The following is a 17582-nucleotide window of genomic DNA, read 5'->3' on the forward strand; positions in this document are numbered from 1 at the left end:
GAATATGCTGCGCATCGTTGAAGATAACCATCGGTAAGTGTTATAATGAGCAAATACATTTACTTAAAGTATGAGCGCTGAAGCCTTTCACTGTCCGACTGGCCGATGCAGTAACTTCACCCTAAAAATACATATGACCATATCCGGTAAAATCTTTAAATTTTTCCTAAACTTGTTCCAAACTTGTTCTCCAAGAGTCAAAGTCCGTAAAAGGGTCACGTAATTTCTTCTCAATGGGTGCCCGCTCGTCGCTAAATTAAGTGTCGTAATCACCCTTAAAGGACATAGTGGTCACACTTCTTTAAGTTACTAGGTACAAAGTGCATGCAGCACCGCAACAAGACAACCTCAGAATGAGGTAACACATTCCAGGGTTCACATAATAACATTCTAATGATATGCTCATGCTTCCATATTCCAACCCACCTTAAAGAGATAAAGAATAAGTTACTACAGGTGCGTGTGCACGTGAGTGTGAGCAGCACGAGACAAAACACACGTGTCGGAGTCAAAACAGGCGTCCCACGTATTGATGGACACAGATGGAGTTGCTTCACACTACTGGTACTGTCACAAGCACTCTCATAGGCACTCTCACAAGCACTCTGTAGCATCTTGCATTTGTAATGAAATGTATTTCCTCCTCCTGCTCAGCCGCTGCCTGTGCTCTGTGCTCAATAGGATGTTGGAGTCTGATGAGCCTCAGAATGTTGGGACACAGAGGTGAAGGGTCAGCGGAGCATGGGCTGAGCAGCAGACAGGCAGCTCCTGGCGGGGCTCCCCTTCATAACCCAACTACCTGTTGTATGGAACTAAGCTACTTGTTACCTGCTTGAATTAATCATCTCTACTTACAACTTCCCTGCGTGGACCTCCTTACTACACACTCTCACAAGCAACTCTCACAGGCACTTTCACTGGCACTCTCACAAGCACCCTCACAAACACTCTCTCACCTCAGACTCACAGCTCCTAAAGTCACAATCCCTGAGCTCTCAACCTGCCCCATGACATCGAGAGACAGCGGCTCCCAGGGCTCGCAATCTGTTCCCATCATTGGGTCCTGAGGAATCACAGACTCACACATGATTGTACTATAAATATTTATTTGTAATTATCCATGACATCTCAGACAACCCCCGAGACCTCCACTCCTCGCGAGATCTGCTGTCTCTCTGCGGATGTACATTCTATTGTATCGCAACACTCTATGTAGACATTCCAAAACGGCACACAACTCACTTTTTTTAACAAATATATAATACACAACAGATCCTAATAGAGACATAGAAAACGGAAACATTGTAATTAACTTTGGAGTCCATTAAACTAGAGGTCATTTAGAATAAAGAATGTGCAAATAACTGGAATAAACATGTACTAGAGCCCAGATAAAACTTAACAAAAGGCTGTGAGCAACCTCAACATCTAATGCACAATGCAATCATTGGGATGAGCAGGTTTACAAGAGTTACTTTTACTTTCCACAGAAAATCCACTCAAAGCATTACTGCCAATCTTAACCCCACCCCACCTATCATCTGTCAACAGCTGATCATAATTAGAGAGATATTCACATTCACTGGATACTGAAGGAGTAATTTCACAACTCTTCCAAAAGTGAAACACTTTGTTCAGCTTCTAAGTGTGTCCGCATATTGTTTTCATTGTGTGCAGTTTCACCACATGTTTCGGTACAGTGTATTTTAACAATTGTTTTTTCCTACTGGAACTTTTATCATAACTTAGTCAGACTCACTTATATCTGTTAACTTAGTAGACTTCCTGCTTAGTAGACTTTCACTTTCTCCACCTCATCCTCTCTCTAATTTTCCAATCTTCGTGGATGCAGTTCACGAACGTCCCTTCTATTGTTCCACTTAATCCACGACAAACACTAGTATTTGGTCTCCAACTTTCAAACAACTCAAAAGGCGTCTTGACTGTGGAAGAATGTGACTTGAAATTATGAGGTTCTTTTTCTTTCCTTACAATTTTCTACGGTTTTTCTCAAGTTGAGTGCACGTTTTTATTGTTCCATTGAACCTTTCTAATATGCTGTTTGTTTCTGGGTGGTATAACCCACTTCTTCCTGCTGGTTGCCACTTCAGGATACATACAATCACACAAGGTTAAACTATAGATATTTACTTTTAATTATCCATCACATCTCAGCCACCAAGTGATACCTTTACTCTTCTGAGGTCCCCACTTTCTCCCTCTGTGTGTACAATCCGTTGCATCATGCTTTTCTATAAAGACATTCCGAGAAGTCACAGGTGGATCGCTGAGAGAGATGTGCTCATGTGCTCTCATTCTGGCAGCATTAAATGATGGGCCCAAGGGAAACAAATGGAACAGGTATCAGCCTGCTCCAATGAAATGGTGCAAAGAAAGAGACAAACATGCCTTGCTGTGTTCCTAGCCTATCCCAGTCTCAAGGTGTGCCTCTGTGTTTGCAGCCTCTTCGTCTCCGAAGGACAGACCTTTAGCGAACCAATGGATAGAATCAAAAGCAGGCACTACGGCAAAGGAGGTTTAATAACAGAACAATTTCAATGGAAAGGAGCTTAGATGGTCCCTCAAGGAAATTTATACCAAACGTTTTGATTGCATGTTTTAGTAAATTACAGTTTATGGCTGCTCTTCCAATAGTTCTCCTTAGCCATTCTATTGTGTGGCTCTCTAGACATGGTCACACCTAACCATACAAATTACCCCAGGACACTCTGCTTTTGGTATGAGGTGAAAGGGTCATATACCTATCATTAAAGCATGCACACCAAGGTCAAGAGAGCAGTGCACATCACAACAGAATTGTTAAGAAAAAATAAATCATTCTCTTATTTCAATTTGCTTCTTGATTTCTGAGATTGTCATTCGTGCTTTCAGCATGAGGCCCAGCTGGCCCCAATAATCTTGCAGGGTGTCACAACTGAAGTGTGTATAATTGCAACCCTGATAGAAACTGGCCCCATAGAATCAAAAGGAATCATGTTTTAATCATCCAATGAAGTCCACTCGCATTACTGAATATTTTGCTTACTAAGGGCAGGACTACACGTTTGTCAACTCTACTAAGAAACTAGGCTGTGCTTTGTCTCCAAACCTATGGATAGGCTGCTTGAAACTGTGTGTGTGAGCCTGTGGTGGACCAGTCAATCATTAAGAGTTCCCGGTACAGGCACTTGTGCATGGGTGACTTGGAAAGCGTACACTATTGTGTCAATCTGTCTATGGTTTGGTCTGTGAGGGCTCAAGATGGAACCGAGCAAATCATTCTTGAGAGACGTGGATATGGTCAGTAAGTAAACATCTTTGTACCTCCCTGGTGGAAATGGGTTGGTGGAATGTTGCAATGGGGTGCTTAACAGGAGTTGCATGCAGAGGCGATATTTTAGAAGTACTGCAAGGAGAATTCGAAGAACATTTTTGAATGAAAACACTATCGGATCCCACAGGGTGCTTCCCCATTTAAGTTGATGAGGGTCGGGCGTCTTACACCCGCATGCTGCCGGGATCGACCTGTGGTCATTGGATGCTGAGGGCAGATTTAGTGAGACTTGTGGTGAAGCTCACTGAAGTTATGAGGTTGGATACAATACCAGGAACACGTGGATACATCTGCAGATAGGGTGAGACTAAGGAAGGGCTGGAAGGATCCCCAAAGGGAAACCCCTGTTAGAACCAAGGCAGGCAGCGGTGTTATTCTGTCATTCATCCCAGCTGTGGAGGGGCAACATGTTAAATCAGGATGATGGGCTCGGTGTGAATTTGAGGAGCATTTACAGAACTGAAGATGGTGGGAGGGCCTTCTTTATTATTGGAGAAGACTTCCAAGCTGAAGATGGCTTGGAGGAGTACAGTAGGAATGAGTGCCTCGAGCCAGTGGTTCAAGATCTGAGTAGTCACTCACTATGGGCCTGGTCCATCACAGGCCTCAGAGATCTCAAGGATAGAAATGTGAGCAGGGCTGAAGGGTAAAGACCAGATCAGGCTTAATGGACACAGTCATGGACAGCCCCCTCGAGTTGGGCATAGACATAATAGGTTAAAGTTCAGAAAAGTCAAAAGTTAGGAGTCCACACTAGACCACAAGAAAACAGAGGCAGGCCGGATGTTGCTGCTCCAAGCAGCCACAAGTGCTGAGTCCAGAGGAGACCCAGAGATAGAGTCCAGACTAGACAGGGTTTAAAGTCCAGAGCAGCCCCCATTAGAGGCGCCCAGATCTCAGTGATTAAAATACAGAGTCATGTCTGGAGTTAAGAGAAGGCCTTAGGGATGGATCCCAGAACATGTCCTAGGGGTGAAAGTCCAGAGCAGCCTCCACAAAGGGAGGCCAGGGCAGGTTTCAAAGGTTAAAGGTACAGATGAACCAAGGCCTCAGGGATAGACTCCAGAGCAGGTCTTTGAGGTTTTAGTTTAGAGGAACCTTAGGGTCTATGATAACCCTCATGAATAGAGTCCAGAGTATGTTTCAAGGCTTAAAGTCCACATCTGGCCACAAGGACCGGGGCCCATGGCCATGTCACTGGATTTGCTGAGTCTCACAGCCTAGAAACTCCACTCTCAGGGCGATGCTGTTTTCCCAGCTGCGCGGTTGGATCCTCACGTACTGAGCAAAGAGCGGCGGGTCGAGCACGTTCACCATCACACTGAAGTGATCTCGGTTTCCACTGAACACCTGCAGAGACAGAAATAGAAATACAACCTCAAACATTGACCTACATTGTGAACAAAAAACCAGTGACAACAAGCATGTGCTGGTAACATGAGTGACGTCACCACGAAACTGAGGCAGAATGTCACAGCTGTCTTGTGACACCCCTAGGAGTCATGCTCCTCAAGACACAATCACAGCGGTGATGGGATATCCTTTTTAATTCAGGTGCCGTACCTGTTAAGTGATGTTTCCTGTGATGTGGGGCGCTTTAATAATCAGGAGTGATGTCACACCTGTGATGTCAAGTTCTTTCATTTGTAGGTGTGATTTCACACTTAGAACGCTCTTGATTCACAGGTGTGAATTCACATCTGTGACGTGCTGCTCTTTACGTCACAGGTGTGATGTGATACTCTATCTCCTGGTTGGTGCGCCTCATGTGAGTTCCTCCCCATCCACAGACACCTTGAAACAAACTAGAGTTTAATAAACTATTTGTGCACCTCACTGCTGGGCTATCCTGAAGAACTCACCTCTGAGATTTCACCATCTGACTTGATAAATCCAACTCATATCAAGAGAAAGGTTCACTAGCAACCTTGAGTTAATGAACCATTGTCAACTAGCGCATGAACCAAACACTACAGCAGGTCACAGACTCAATGCAAGATAGATTCGATTACCAGACCGGAGGTTACCATTATGCGAGAGATTACATTTTAATCAAATTAGACCTGCCCTCATGTATTTACAGCTTTTACACACTGACAGTGTTCTCCAGGTGCTAGAATTTTTAAAACTAACTGTGAGATTAAGAAAATGTTTAGATGAGTAATTATGAATTAGCCGAAGTCCAACGCACTAATGCACTTTGTTGTACGTGGGCACTATTTGCACTTTATCTGTGGTACTGATTTTGTCTACTCACTCTTTTAAGAAAAGTGTATGATGTATGAATTATGATTGACTTTGTAAATGTTATGGTGTTTTTATTATGAAATGTGTAATGATTTTGTGCTTTTATGGATTGCAATATATCCGAAATAAAGTCAATTTGATTTGATTTGATGCAATAACCTTATTTTGCTGCCCCAACATGCAGCTCTTTAACCCCTCCCCTGCTGATGACGGAACCGCTCCGTCATCAGCTGCGGTGGCGCTGTGCTGATGACGGAGCGGTTCCGTAATGGCCCGGCTGCCGCACCTGCGCGGCGCTGATTTCGCGCCTGCGCGGCTCGTTCTATTGGGCGGGGCGGGCCATGACGGAACCGCTCCGTCACGAGCACAGCTCAACCGCGGCTGGTGACGGAGCGGTTCTGTCACCAGTATGCTGTCGCCCCGCCCTGTTAGCGCTGCGGCGGAATAGCCGCCGCAGCGAAAGGGTTAAAGAACAGTAACACATCATAACAGGGCCTGCTTTAGCGCTGGTGGCGCCAGATGCAACGATGTTTGTTGGTGTCCCCCATGAACTTCTCCCCCACGGATTTCCTCACTACCACTCTCTTACAAGGCCGCTCAAGTCTCCATAACAATGCATTTCCGAATGCAGCTCTTTGGTAACAGGTAATAAGCCACTGTTCTATATTAAGATTTTTGGGATAGATGTACAACCATAGCATTTTGCGTCTCGCAAATTGTGACAAATTGAGAGTCGCAATTTGTGAGTCGCAAAATGCTATGTACAACAGTGTCTGAGATACTGTTTGCGATTCCCATTGGGGTCACAAATTACATGTCTCATGAATATTAATGAGGCTGTAGCAATGTGCACCTCCATTGGAAATGGCTAGCACTCCCAGGATGGTAGCCTGCTGTGGTCAGCAGACCACCATGTCTGGGACTGCTTTGTCAATACAGCAGTTTTTTTTAAATGTAGCCCATTTTCCTTAAAGGAAAATGGGATGCATTTAAACAATATAAATTAAACTTTTCAGTCTCATTTTTTAGGGCAGGCAGTGGACCCTGGGGCCAATGCCTGCTCTTTAAAAATATTTTTGCATGCATTCCAAGAAGTGGAGGGGTCCCCTGGGGACCCATTCCCATTTGCAAGTGCCTTACCACCCTTCTGAGAAGGGTGGTAAACTGCGAGTGTTTTGCGACTGCAATTGCGGTCAGAAAAGATTCATATATTGTATGAACTGTGTGGACTCGCAATTAGAAAGGGACGCACTTGGCACACCCCCTCCTAATAGAGAATTGCTAACCCTATATTGTGAGTCGTTAATTAATTAGCAACTCGTAAAATAGGGTTGGTACATTGGCCACACGTTCTTTGTGGTCGCAAACAGGCCTAAAACACCTTTGCGACCACATAAACAGTCGTACATCTGGCCCTTAACTTATAAACTGCAAGTAACAAATTGATCTCTCTGATAAAAGTAGTAAACTCCTAAACTATTTACATTATGATTTTAAATCTCCCCTGCACAAAACTCCATCTCTCCGCAACAGCTCTGTTAATCACTAATGCTATCTTGAAATTTGTATGTTTGCTAGAAAATTGCTGGAGGTGAGGAATGCTGCAGAAGGTGCTTTTAACTCTTTAATATATTTGATTAAAATGGCGCCCCCACCCCAAAGTCAACACTCAGCGGGGAGGCACCGGTTGCACCACCCTAGAGCTGGCCCTGCATCGTAAAGCAATAGAGTGTTCAGCACATATAAACATCCAATGCACACAGTCATCATCCTCTTTTATTCGCTGCTCCTCGACAGTTAAGTACTTCTGATATTCTTTCTTTGTTAATACTTATTGACTATTTTGATATATTGTTATTAGTATGGCAATTTATTTTTCTGCCCTTCCAATTTATGGTTACCCATACGATATAACAGCAATTTTTTTTTTTTTTTACTACAGAGCCACCGAGAGGTGGAAATGGCATTTTAAATCATTGCAAGCCCTAGTGGTGCCGCTACCTTCACATGAGGGTGTCTGGTCAGACATTATCGTATAAGAGAGTCAGTATTATATCTATGACGACTGCCCATATATATACAAACTGGTCAGCCCATATACTTTTCATTCATTTAACCCAATACAGGTGGCTCTTACTAGGACGAGTCACAGCGAGACACGTGATCACGTGACACGGTGTCAATTTGATGGTTGCCGGTGCATAATGGCTGGGCATCCATAAGCTAAATAAAGAGTTTTCACACAAACTCGTGCATGTAATTTGGGACGTCCTAAATTGCACCCTCTTGCCACAGAGGTGCAGCATGATCAGTACAATCACTGCAATGCTCTGTTTTTTATTTACACAGGTCCTTGTTCAATCAAATTTTGACGTGAAGTTCGAGAATAGTGAACCCCCTTTTACGCCCTGATGAAGTTGCTGAATCTATAGCAACGAAACATGTTGGCTTGATAAAGAAAAGGATATGGTACACAATTAAACCATTTTTAATGGAAGGTCTTGCAGCATCAGAATAAAGAAAAAAGACGGCCAGCAAGACTTTTCCAGGTTTTATTTACCTGTTTGTTTTGGTTGTCTTGGGGTCTTAGTATGTATACATGTTGTCACAGTATTGTCTGAATTCACTCACTGTGTTTTGTGTGTTTTCTTGTCACTATTTTCACTGTGTGTACTAGTATATTTTTGTGCACGTTTCTTACTTCACGTAGAGAGAGTGACCGATGATGAGAAGTGGGTATACCGGATATTGCTAAACCGGCAACCCCCTCGGGTGTTACGACCGTGAGGTACTCTCTCTACTCCCCACACTTTTTTTAGTAATTGTTGGCCTGTGGTTTTTTACTTGATTTTTGTTGATTTACTGAGACATCCTGGCCTAAGGAGTAGTGTGAACACATACACCTAGGGTATAGACACTGTGGTCATTTACCCGTGTTGTGGTCAAGAAAGTGGATGCAGAGTAATAAGCCTCTGTCATTTTACCACATCCACTCTCAAACCTGCACTTTACTAAACACTCTTATTGTGTTGAGCATTATTTGCTCGATATGGCCCGGGATATGCGCGCGGCGGTCAATTATGTAGTGTACCGGATTCCAGAAATTTCTGTTAGGTGGTGGGGGTGGGGGTCAATATCTAAAAAAAATTCAGCTGGGGTGCTCAACCTACAAACGTTTGAAGGCTTCTGCCTTAGGCAAACATGTGGCGACTTTTACCGCTTCAGTAAGGCACAAAGCAATTTGCAAACAGTCATCGGCTTGAGATCAGTCTTTGGACTGGCTGACCGTAGAGGACTGGCTGTCAGCCTAAGGCGAATCAGGTCAAACACAGTACACCAGAAACTACAGAAATTACAGCAGGGGCTGCCGCCCCAACATAAACTTCGACCTCCAGAGAGGAGGAATTCAAAATCTTGTGATGGAATTTCGTGGCTTCTGGGGTCCAGATGCAAGGTGAGCTCTTTTTGTTGTTCCCAGGTAAAGGTCAGGGGAAGGTTGAGGCTCTTCATCCACAATTGGGAGAGAATTGCAGGAGATGGCTGGGTTTAGAAACTGTTGCTAGTTTCAGAATGGAGTTCTGGGAGACACTAGCACAAGTCAGGCAGGCAAAGGAATTGGCCTTGGACACAGTGAAGATGGTTCTGATAGTCACAGAGGTGGCACAAATGATAGAGGAAGGGGCTTGGGTTCATGTTACAGGTTCAGAAGAGACAGAGGGTTTCATGAGTACAGTTTTTCTAGTGAAAAAAAGGACAAAGATTGGCATCTTGTCATAAATCTAAGGAATTTGAGCATATTTCTGGTCTACAGGTACTTCAAGATGGAAGGGATTCATCTATTAAGAGGCATTTTGCAGACAAATGATTAGTTGGGGAAGTTAGACCTAAAGGATGCATACTTCATGATACCCATGGCAGGGGACAGTCAGAGATAATTACACTTCAGATGAAGGGGTGTTCTTTACCAGTTCCTCTGTCTCCCTTTCGGGCTGTCCTTAGCCCTGTGGTGTTTCACTAAGGTGATATGTCCAGTGGCAGCCTTCCCCAGAGAGAGGGGCGTCCAGTTAATAGTTTACTTAAACGATATTCTGCTCATGTCCCAAGACAGGTTAGAGCTTCTAAAACGCTTGGCATGGACAACTGAACTTTTGGAGAGTTTGAGTTTCATAGTAAACGTAGAAAGGTTTGCAATGGTCCCCTCTCAGAATCTCGAATTCTCTAGATTTTGGGTCGATGTTCTATTATCCCAATTGTTTCTCCCACAGAGGAAGGGGACAAAGGTAAAGAAGGAGATAAGAGCTGTTTTGTTAAAGGAGGTGATCATCTTAAAGAGTTTGGGGGCTACTGTCATCATCCATTCAGGCCATCTCACCACGTCCTTTGCATTACAGAGGCCTTCAGAGACTGAAAGATTTGGGTCTGAGAAAAGGCTTGTGGTATAGGGACTCACTATGGGCACTCACCTATTCTATTAGTAGATGCTCTAGAGGATCTAGAGAGGTGGCTAGGGAATCTAGAGGCTTGGAAAGGCAAGGCCAGCTTTGGGAATGTTCCCGACCTGGTGCTGGAATCGGATTCTAGCAGTTTAGGTTGGGGATCTTGTTTGAACAGCTTGGAAACATGGGGAAGATGGTCCACGGAGAAACAATCACTTCATATAAATTTTTTAGAGATGTTGGCAGGGCTGAATGCCTTGATGAGCTTCACAGAGTTGTTGATGAATAGCGTGAAAATTATTTGTTTAGACAATTTGTCTGCGGTATTATCTATGAACTGCCTGGGCAGTTCTAGAGCAACGGCTCTGGAAGACCTGCCTAATGAATTTGGCATTTCTATTGGGATCCCAATATTGCCTTGAGAGCAGAGTTTATTCTAGGCCTTCAGAATGTAAGGGCAGTTTGGAATTCCAGAAACCTCAGGGACTTGAGCGACTGAAAATTGAATCCAGAGGTTTTCAGTCTGATTCAAGGGCTATGAACTTGGGTTGGAGGCCAGAACCGTAGGCAGTGGCAGTAGACACTGTTCTGCAGGATTGGGGAAGAGAGGGAGGCTACGCCTTTCCCTCTTCTCCATGATCTAGAGAGTATTTATGAAGATACGGTTGGTAGTTTGCAGCATTTTTCTGGTGACTCCCTTTTGGAGGTCACAAGTTTGGTTCCCAGGGGTGATGGAGTTTGCAGTAGCTAAACTCAGGTTTGTACCAATATCTTTAGGTCTTCTGATGGATTCATAGGGAGAAGAGTATCTTTTGGTTCTAGAAGGGAAAATGAACCTTTTTGTTTGGAGGATTTCAGGAGCACTAGCAGACATTCAGGCCTTTCAGGAAAACCTAAAGATCAATTGGATGAATCTTGGGCCCCGGGAGTTAGTAAGAGATACAAAGGTGTTTGGAAGAAATGGTGTAGTTGGTGCATGGAAAGAGACTTTGATCCTGTGGAAGCTCCTGTAGCTGAGGTAGCTAATTACAGAGCGGTGTGTAGAATTTAGGGCTGACATATAGGACTAATAATAGGTTAGCTATTTCTGCTGGTCATGCATTAATTGATATCATCCCCTTACCAGGACAATTATCATGTGATTTCTTTCACCCTCTCCTTTCCATCAGCAGGGGAGGCAAGAAACTCTTAAAAAGAACATCCCACCTTCTAACTCAACTCTAACTGCCTTCTTCATCTTTAGTGCGCCACTAATAGTCCGACAGACTGTGGAGTAGCTAGGTCTTTTGCAGCCCATGGCGATCCTAACCTTTGCCGCCCAGCGGTGGCCGAAGGTAAGAGCAGGGAGGAGGTGGACAGTCCCCTGTTGCTACCCCACTGTTGATAGTTCTCTGGGGGTCTTAGATAAATGTAACCCTTCCTAAATTATCTAAAAAAAAAGCCCATGTTTCTTGTTTTTATCTATTTTTAACGTGTCATCTTTTCCTTTGTTTAACTATCATGCAGCCAGCTTCAGAATGCTGCAGTTTTTCTTATTACGTCTACACTTTAAAACCTATTGAATGTGTTTTTTTTAAAAGAATAAAAAAATTGAGGCTTGCCAAGGACTTGATCACAAAAGTGACAAAAGTTAGATATTTGGACAAAATATTGATTTAGAAATATTGAGTTACAGAAATATTGAGTTTTAAATATTGTGCCACATAAAAATTGCGAGGCAGAAACATTGTTGACAAGAATGTAGATTTTTTAGGTAAGTAATATCGTTTTCAAGAATATCTGTGTTGTTAATATAGTATTCAATACTGTAGTTGTAAAAAATATCATTTTCAAATTATCTTTGTGTTTTAGTTCATATATTAATTGTATATGGTAAATATTGTTTGCATAATTTTTAACAATATTTGTAAATATAGTTTGTAATTTTAAGTGATTTATAATTTAATTGTTAATAGTAATTTTTAGTATTGTAGTGGGTTGTGAGGTTTGTAGGCTGGATCTGATGGCTAGGTGGACTAATGTGTCCACTGCAGGTGCCTGTGTTTGACCTCATAATCACAGGTTCAAATCCCAGTGGGTCCACTCAGCCTTTCATCCATTTGAGGTCGATAAAATGAGCACCATTGAGTTGGGTAACAATAAACATCTGTTATTCAGCACCAAGGTACCCATCGCAGTGAACGTGCACTTGCAAACACATATGTTATGCTAGTGGTATAGGGTGGGAAGTTAATTAAGTATAAGTAATTTTAAATGCATTATTAATTAAAAATGTATTATGTAAATTGTGCACCTTTTAAATTTTAGGTGTGGGTTGTTGAGTTTGTAGGGGTATGAGGTGGGAAGTTAATTAACTAATTGATAAATAATGAATGTATTATTCATTATTTAAGTCATTGCTAATTATGTAAACTGTGTAATCATGATATTTTTTATGTTATATTTTAGGATGCGGGTTGTTGAATTTGTCGGGGTATAGAGTGGGAAGGTAATTAAGTGATAATTAATGATTAATTAATTAATAATCTCTTATAAATTATTTAATTGATGAATAATGATGTTAATTGTGTAATACTTACTTTTTTATGTTATATATTCGGTGCAGGCTGTTGTGTTTATTGGGGCAAAGGCTGGGGAGTTAGTTAAGTAATAAGAAATTAACAATTAATTATTTATTGATTATTATTTATGAGATTGTTAAATATGTTAATTTTTTTATACTTCTTTAATTTAGTTATATTTTAAGTGTGGGCAGTTACGTTTGTGGGAGTATAGTGTGAAAACTTAATTAAGTAATGCGTTATTAACAATGTTTAAATATTTTAATCCAAAATTTGTTATTAACAATGGCCATAATCATGTAAATTGTTTTAATGTTTTAGAATTTTAAATATATTGTTTTTATATTAAGAGTTACATATTTCTGTTAAACTAATAGGGTTATTAAAATATGTTATGTGTTTTAAGTGAAGCACTTTCCCTACTGTTGCACAGACTGGAGTGGGAATAGTCAATTTAACACCTCTGAAATCCAATGCTTTCCATTCTGTTGCACAGACTGGAGTGGGAATAGTACATTTTACCCCTCTGAAGTCCAACATTTTCCCTTCTGTTGCACAGACTGGAGTGGGAATAGTAAATATTAACCCTCTGGAGTTCAACACATTTCCTACTGTTGCACAGACGGGATTCGGAATAGTAAATTGAACTCTCCGAAGTCGAATGTTTTCCCTAATGTTGCACAGACTGGAATTGGAATAGTAAATTTTGCCTCTCCTAAGTCCAACGCATTGCCTAGTGTTGCACAAACTGGAGTAGTAATAGTCAATTTAACACCTCTGAAATCAAATGCTTTCCTTCCTGTTGCACCGACTGGAGTGGGAATTAGTAAATGTTTCCCCTCCGAACTCCAACGCCTTTCCTACTCTTGCAGACTGTAGGAAGGGAATAGTAAATTTTACTCCTCTGAAGTCCAACACTTCCCCTACTGTTGCACAGACTGGAGTGGGAATAGTAAGTTTAACCGCTCTGATGTCCAACGCTTTTCATACTGTTGCACAGACTGGGGAGAGAATAGTACATTTTCTCTCTTTGAATTCCATACCTTTTCCTACTGTTCACAGAGTGGAGTGGGAATAGTAAATGTAACCGCTCTGAAGTCCAATGGTTTCTCTACTGTTGTAAAGATTGGAGTGGTAATAGCACATATTACCCCTGTGAAGTCCAACACTTTCTTTACCGTTGCACAGACTGGAGTGGTGATAGTGTATGTTTTATTTTGGGATTTAAATACTTCTTTTTTTTAATTGTTGAAATATATATATTGTTGTGTTATATGCTTTTTTGTATCATTTTATATTAATTGTCTATATATAGATCTTTTTCAATGTATGCAATATTTTTAATAATTGTTTTTTAAATTTATAGTGTTTAATATATAATTAATTTGCTAATGGGTTTTATATTGTTTATGTTTATTTAATATATATATATATATAATATGTAAATATAAGTATATATGCACATATAAATATATATAAAATGTAATTTCAATTAAAATAGTTTTTTTATTGATAGAGTTACATTATATATATATATGCATATATTAAAACATGTAGTTGACGAATACCATATCCCCAATGCCTCTAACCCAACTATTGAATTTGAATGTAGTGAAAAAGAGTTGTGAGGGTAGTAGAACATAAAGAGCCCGATTCACAAAAGTAATCCTAACTTTACAACTTTCAGTATTCACAAAGCGCATTCAGGAGTAGTAAAGTTAGGATTTTGTCTCAGTTAAACTTAAGTTTTGTCTTAAGTTTAGGTTTGGGTCTTACGTTTAACTTAAGACCAAAACTTAGGTTTAACTGAGACAAAGTTGTGGTCTTAAGTTCAATTTAAGACCAAAACTTAAGTTTAACTGAAACAAAATCCTATCTACTACTCCTAAATGCCCTTTGTGAATGCCGAAAGTCGTACATTTAGGATTTTGTCTCAGATTACTTTTGTGAATTGGGCCCCTAGACTTTACCCATAGAGTTAACTGGTCTTCTGATCTCTTTCAGTCAGTATCAGTCTATTGCATAAACGTAGTATTTGTTTGTGAGAATTGTTGGATCTAAAGCTGCAGTTGGTGGTTCTGTTGAGAGTTCCATCCAATGGGAGCTTAAAATCTCCACCTAAGGTTATTCTTGAGATGGTACGAATGAGAGAGACCTTTTTGTTAAATTGGATTCATAATTTGGGATTATTGTTTTTGGGGACAAATATGACATACATGTCTGTGTCATCTTTTTGTAGCCTGGTTTGTTACCATGTACCATTAGTGTCCATTTGAGATGAAATCTTATCTTATCTTATCTTATCTTAGGGCATTCTTGTATAGCGCACTGACACCAAGAGGTTTCCTGGCGCTGGGAATGATGTGAAGACTGGAGGTTTTTGAAATGAGAGTACTTACGCCATTTCTTATCCTTCTTGGCTGAAGTATGCCAGGTCGCTTGTCCAACCTTTACATAGAAAAATGACTTCTTTAAAATTAACTTTTGTCTTTTGTAGGAGAATTATGTCACCTTTCAGCTCGTGGCAGTGATCCAAGGTTTTCTGGTATTTCACTGGGTGGTTTAAACCTTTACATTGAGTAATAAAATCTTTAGATTATGCATTGATGGGCGGCAGAAATAGTGTATGTGGTAGGTATTGTATCAGGAGTTGTCAATTAAAGGGGCAGAGATGCCCACCCTAGAGGAACGGCGTTGGAAGAGAGGGAAAGGTTACCAGGGTGAAACAGGGAAGGGATAAGAGGAGAAGGGGATAAGAGGGAGAAGGGCTGAAAGTAAAAAGGGAAACAATGGAAAGAGAAAGGAAAATAAAAGTCTGCGCCAAACAAAATAACCTCGCCCAAACACTCCTCACCGATGCCAAAACATGCAGTTAGGCTGCAGAGACCACGAGGGGTGGAACCAACGACTATGTGGCCAGAAGGCTACAAGTCTGGCATTGGGAGCTCCTGTTTGGATCTCTTCAACCTTGATTTTGAATCCATGTGTCCTGCCTTAATGACTCTGAAGCCATGAGGTCTATTATCAGCCTTCTGGTTTATAGTGCTGGAAACAAAGCCGCACCCTCAGGGAGGAGGTATTAGTGATAGTGTCTTTAACTGTCGCCACTTGTGCAAGGTTTACAAACCTTGTAACATGAGGGAAGTGAGATACTGCCGTCGACTCTAAAACTGGAGCTCCAGATGGGTGCTGAGTAAGGCACCCCGAGGGGCGACGAGTGCAGATTAGGCTGAGCACTATGAGTTGTAAAGTAGAGGTGCAACTAGCTTAGTGTTAAAGTAGGTGGGATTACATTTTGCAAGACAAGGCATGCTAACAAGTGTAAGAGGATAAAATGTAAGATCATTTGTTAAACCAAATCCTTAGTCTGCCCCATTTTTTTACTCCATACTTCGGACCAGTCAGAGCTTCAATCATCAGAGGCAATGTATGGCCCGATATACAGGGCTGGATCTCAGGATCGCAGCCGACAGGTGGCGAGGAAAGCGGTATATGGTAGCGACACAGCAGAGCTCACAGGCTGACAGCCATCTTCTTGGGCGGTAGCCCCGCCCCTTCATATTGATATGGGTTTTTTATGCTTGTGTGCTTTAAGTGTGAGTTTACCTGATCCTAAAAAAGTCAGTGTGCCCCATGCCCAGGGGGCAGGGTCATGCCTCTCCGGGGGTACATTTCTTTCTCTCCCAGAGTCTGACTGTCCCTTTGTACCCGTCATTCTTCCTATGTCTATTTCCCTCAAGCCACATTACCATGCTGCCTCAGCACATTATGAGTTACTCCCAGACCTCTACCTTCCACCCCATGTCCGTGGACTCCTATGTTGTACTCTACCAGCATCTGTGTCTCCACTCCTATGTCCATGTGTTCCTGTGTCCGTGGGAGTGGGCACCTGTGCCTTCTGTGCCACAGTGCCAGCACACAGTACATCACTTGTACACGTGTTTACTGCCATGAGTGACTGCCATTCGGTCTCTTTGTCCCATGTGCACGCGACACTGTGTTTGTGCCCCTGTGTTGAAATGCACCAGAGACCTTGGTGTGCTCCTCTGTTGTGTTTCTTGCGCCTATTACACTGTGTCCTTGTGTGTTTTCTAGAGCCTCCTTCCTTTAAATGGGCAGGTATTCAATACCTCCAATTATTTCATTTGAAAGGGAGAGTACCTGCAGTTTTTAATGAAGTGTAGAACGAATAACTGGTCCGCGCCGGCAAAAGCTGCAACAAGGCAGGGCTTCATTCAGCAACTGGTACCCTAGAATTGCTCGCAATTCATTTTGTGAGCAAACTTAGCTAAATGTAGCTGAAGTCACTAATGCATCTTACCTCTCCGCTGTAGTTCCTGCAGGTACCTCTTACTTCATCGCTGTGGTTCCTGCAGTTATCGCGTACCTCACCACTGTGATTCTTACATGTTAATCATACCTCACTGCTGTGGCCACAGCAGATGTCTTTTTCTTCACTGCTGTGGTTCGGCATCTCTTAGAATACTGTAGGTAAAGCAAGTATCACTTACCTTCCCTGCTGTAGTTCCTGTAGGTATCTCTCACTTCACCACAGTGGTTCCTTCAGGTGCCTCTTACCTCATCGCTCTAGTTCTTGCAAGTAACTCTTACCTCATTGCTGTGGTTCCTTCAGGTGCCTCTTACCTCATTGCTGTGGTTCCTTCAGGTGCCTCTTACCTCATTGCTGTGGTTCCTTCAGGTGCCTCTTACCTCATTGCTGTGGTTCCTTCAGGTGCCTCTTACCTCATTGCGGTGGTTCCTTCAGGTACCTCTTACCTCATCGCTCTAGTTCTTGCAGGTAACTCTTACCTCATTGCTGTGGTTCCTTCAGATGCCTCTTACCTCAATGCTGTCGTTCCTGCAGGTATTTCCTACCTCATCGTTGTAGCTCCTGCAGGCATCTCCTTCCTCACAGCTGTTCTTTGCTCTGTATCACTAATTTCACCACTGAGACTCCGGCAAGAATTGCATACGTCACCCCTGCAGTCCCTGCAGCCAGTCGAA

At 42.1% G+C, this 17582-nt stretch overlaps 1 protein-coding gene across 2 annotated transcripts in view; it reads right to left on the bottom strand.

The window, feature by feature from the left end:
- Positions 1-1086: 1086 nt before the first annotated feature.
- F8 (coagulation factor VIII) overlaps positions 1087-17582 on the bottom strand; it is a 424604-nt gene continuing 408108 nt past the window's right edge. For both annotated transcript variants that reach the window (XM_086942238.1, XM_086942237.1), the window contains exon 26: positions 1087-4684. In XM_086942238.1, coding sequence (XP_086798364.1) covers positions 4529-4684 — 156 coding nt within the window. In that variant the 3' untranslated portion in view covers positions 1087-4528. The remainder of the gene's footprint in view (positions 4685-17582) is intronic.

This window comes from Lissotriton vulgaris, chromosome 10 (genome assembly GCF_964263255.1).
Source record: "Lissotriton vulgaris chromosome 10, aLisVul1.2, whole genome shotgun sequence".
Taxonomy (NCBI): domain Eukaryota; kingdom Metazoa; phylum Chordata; class Amphibia; order Caudata; family Salamandridae; genus Lissotriton; species Lissotriton vulgaris.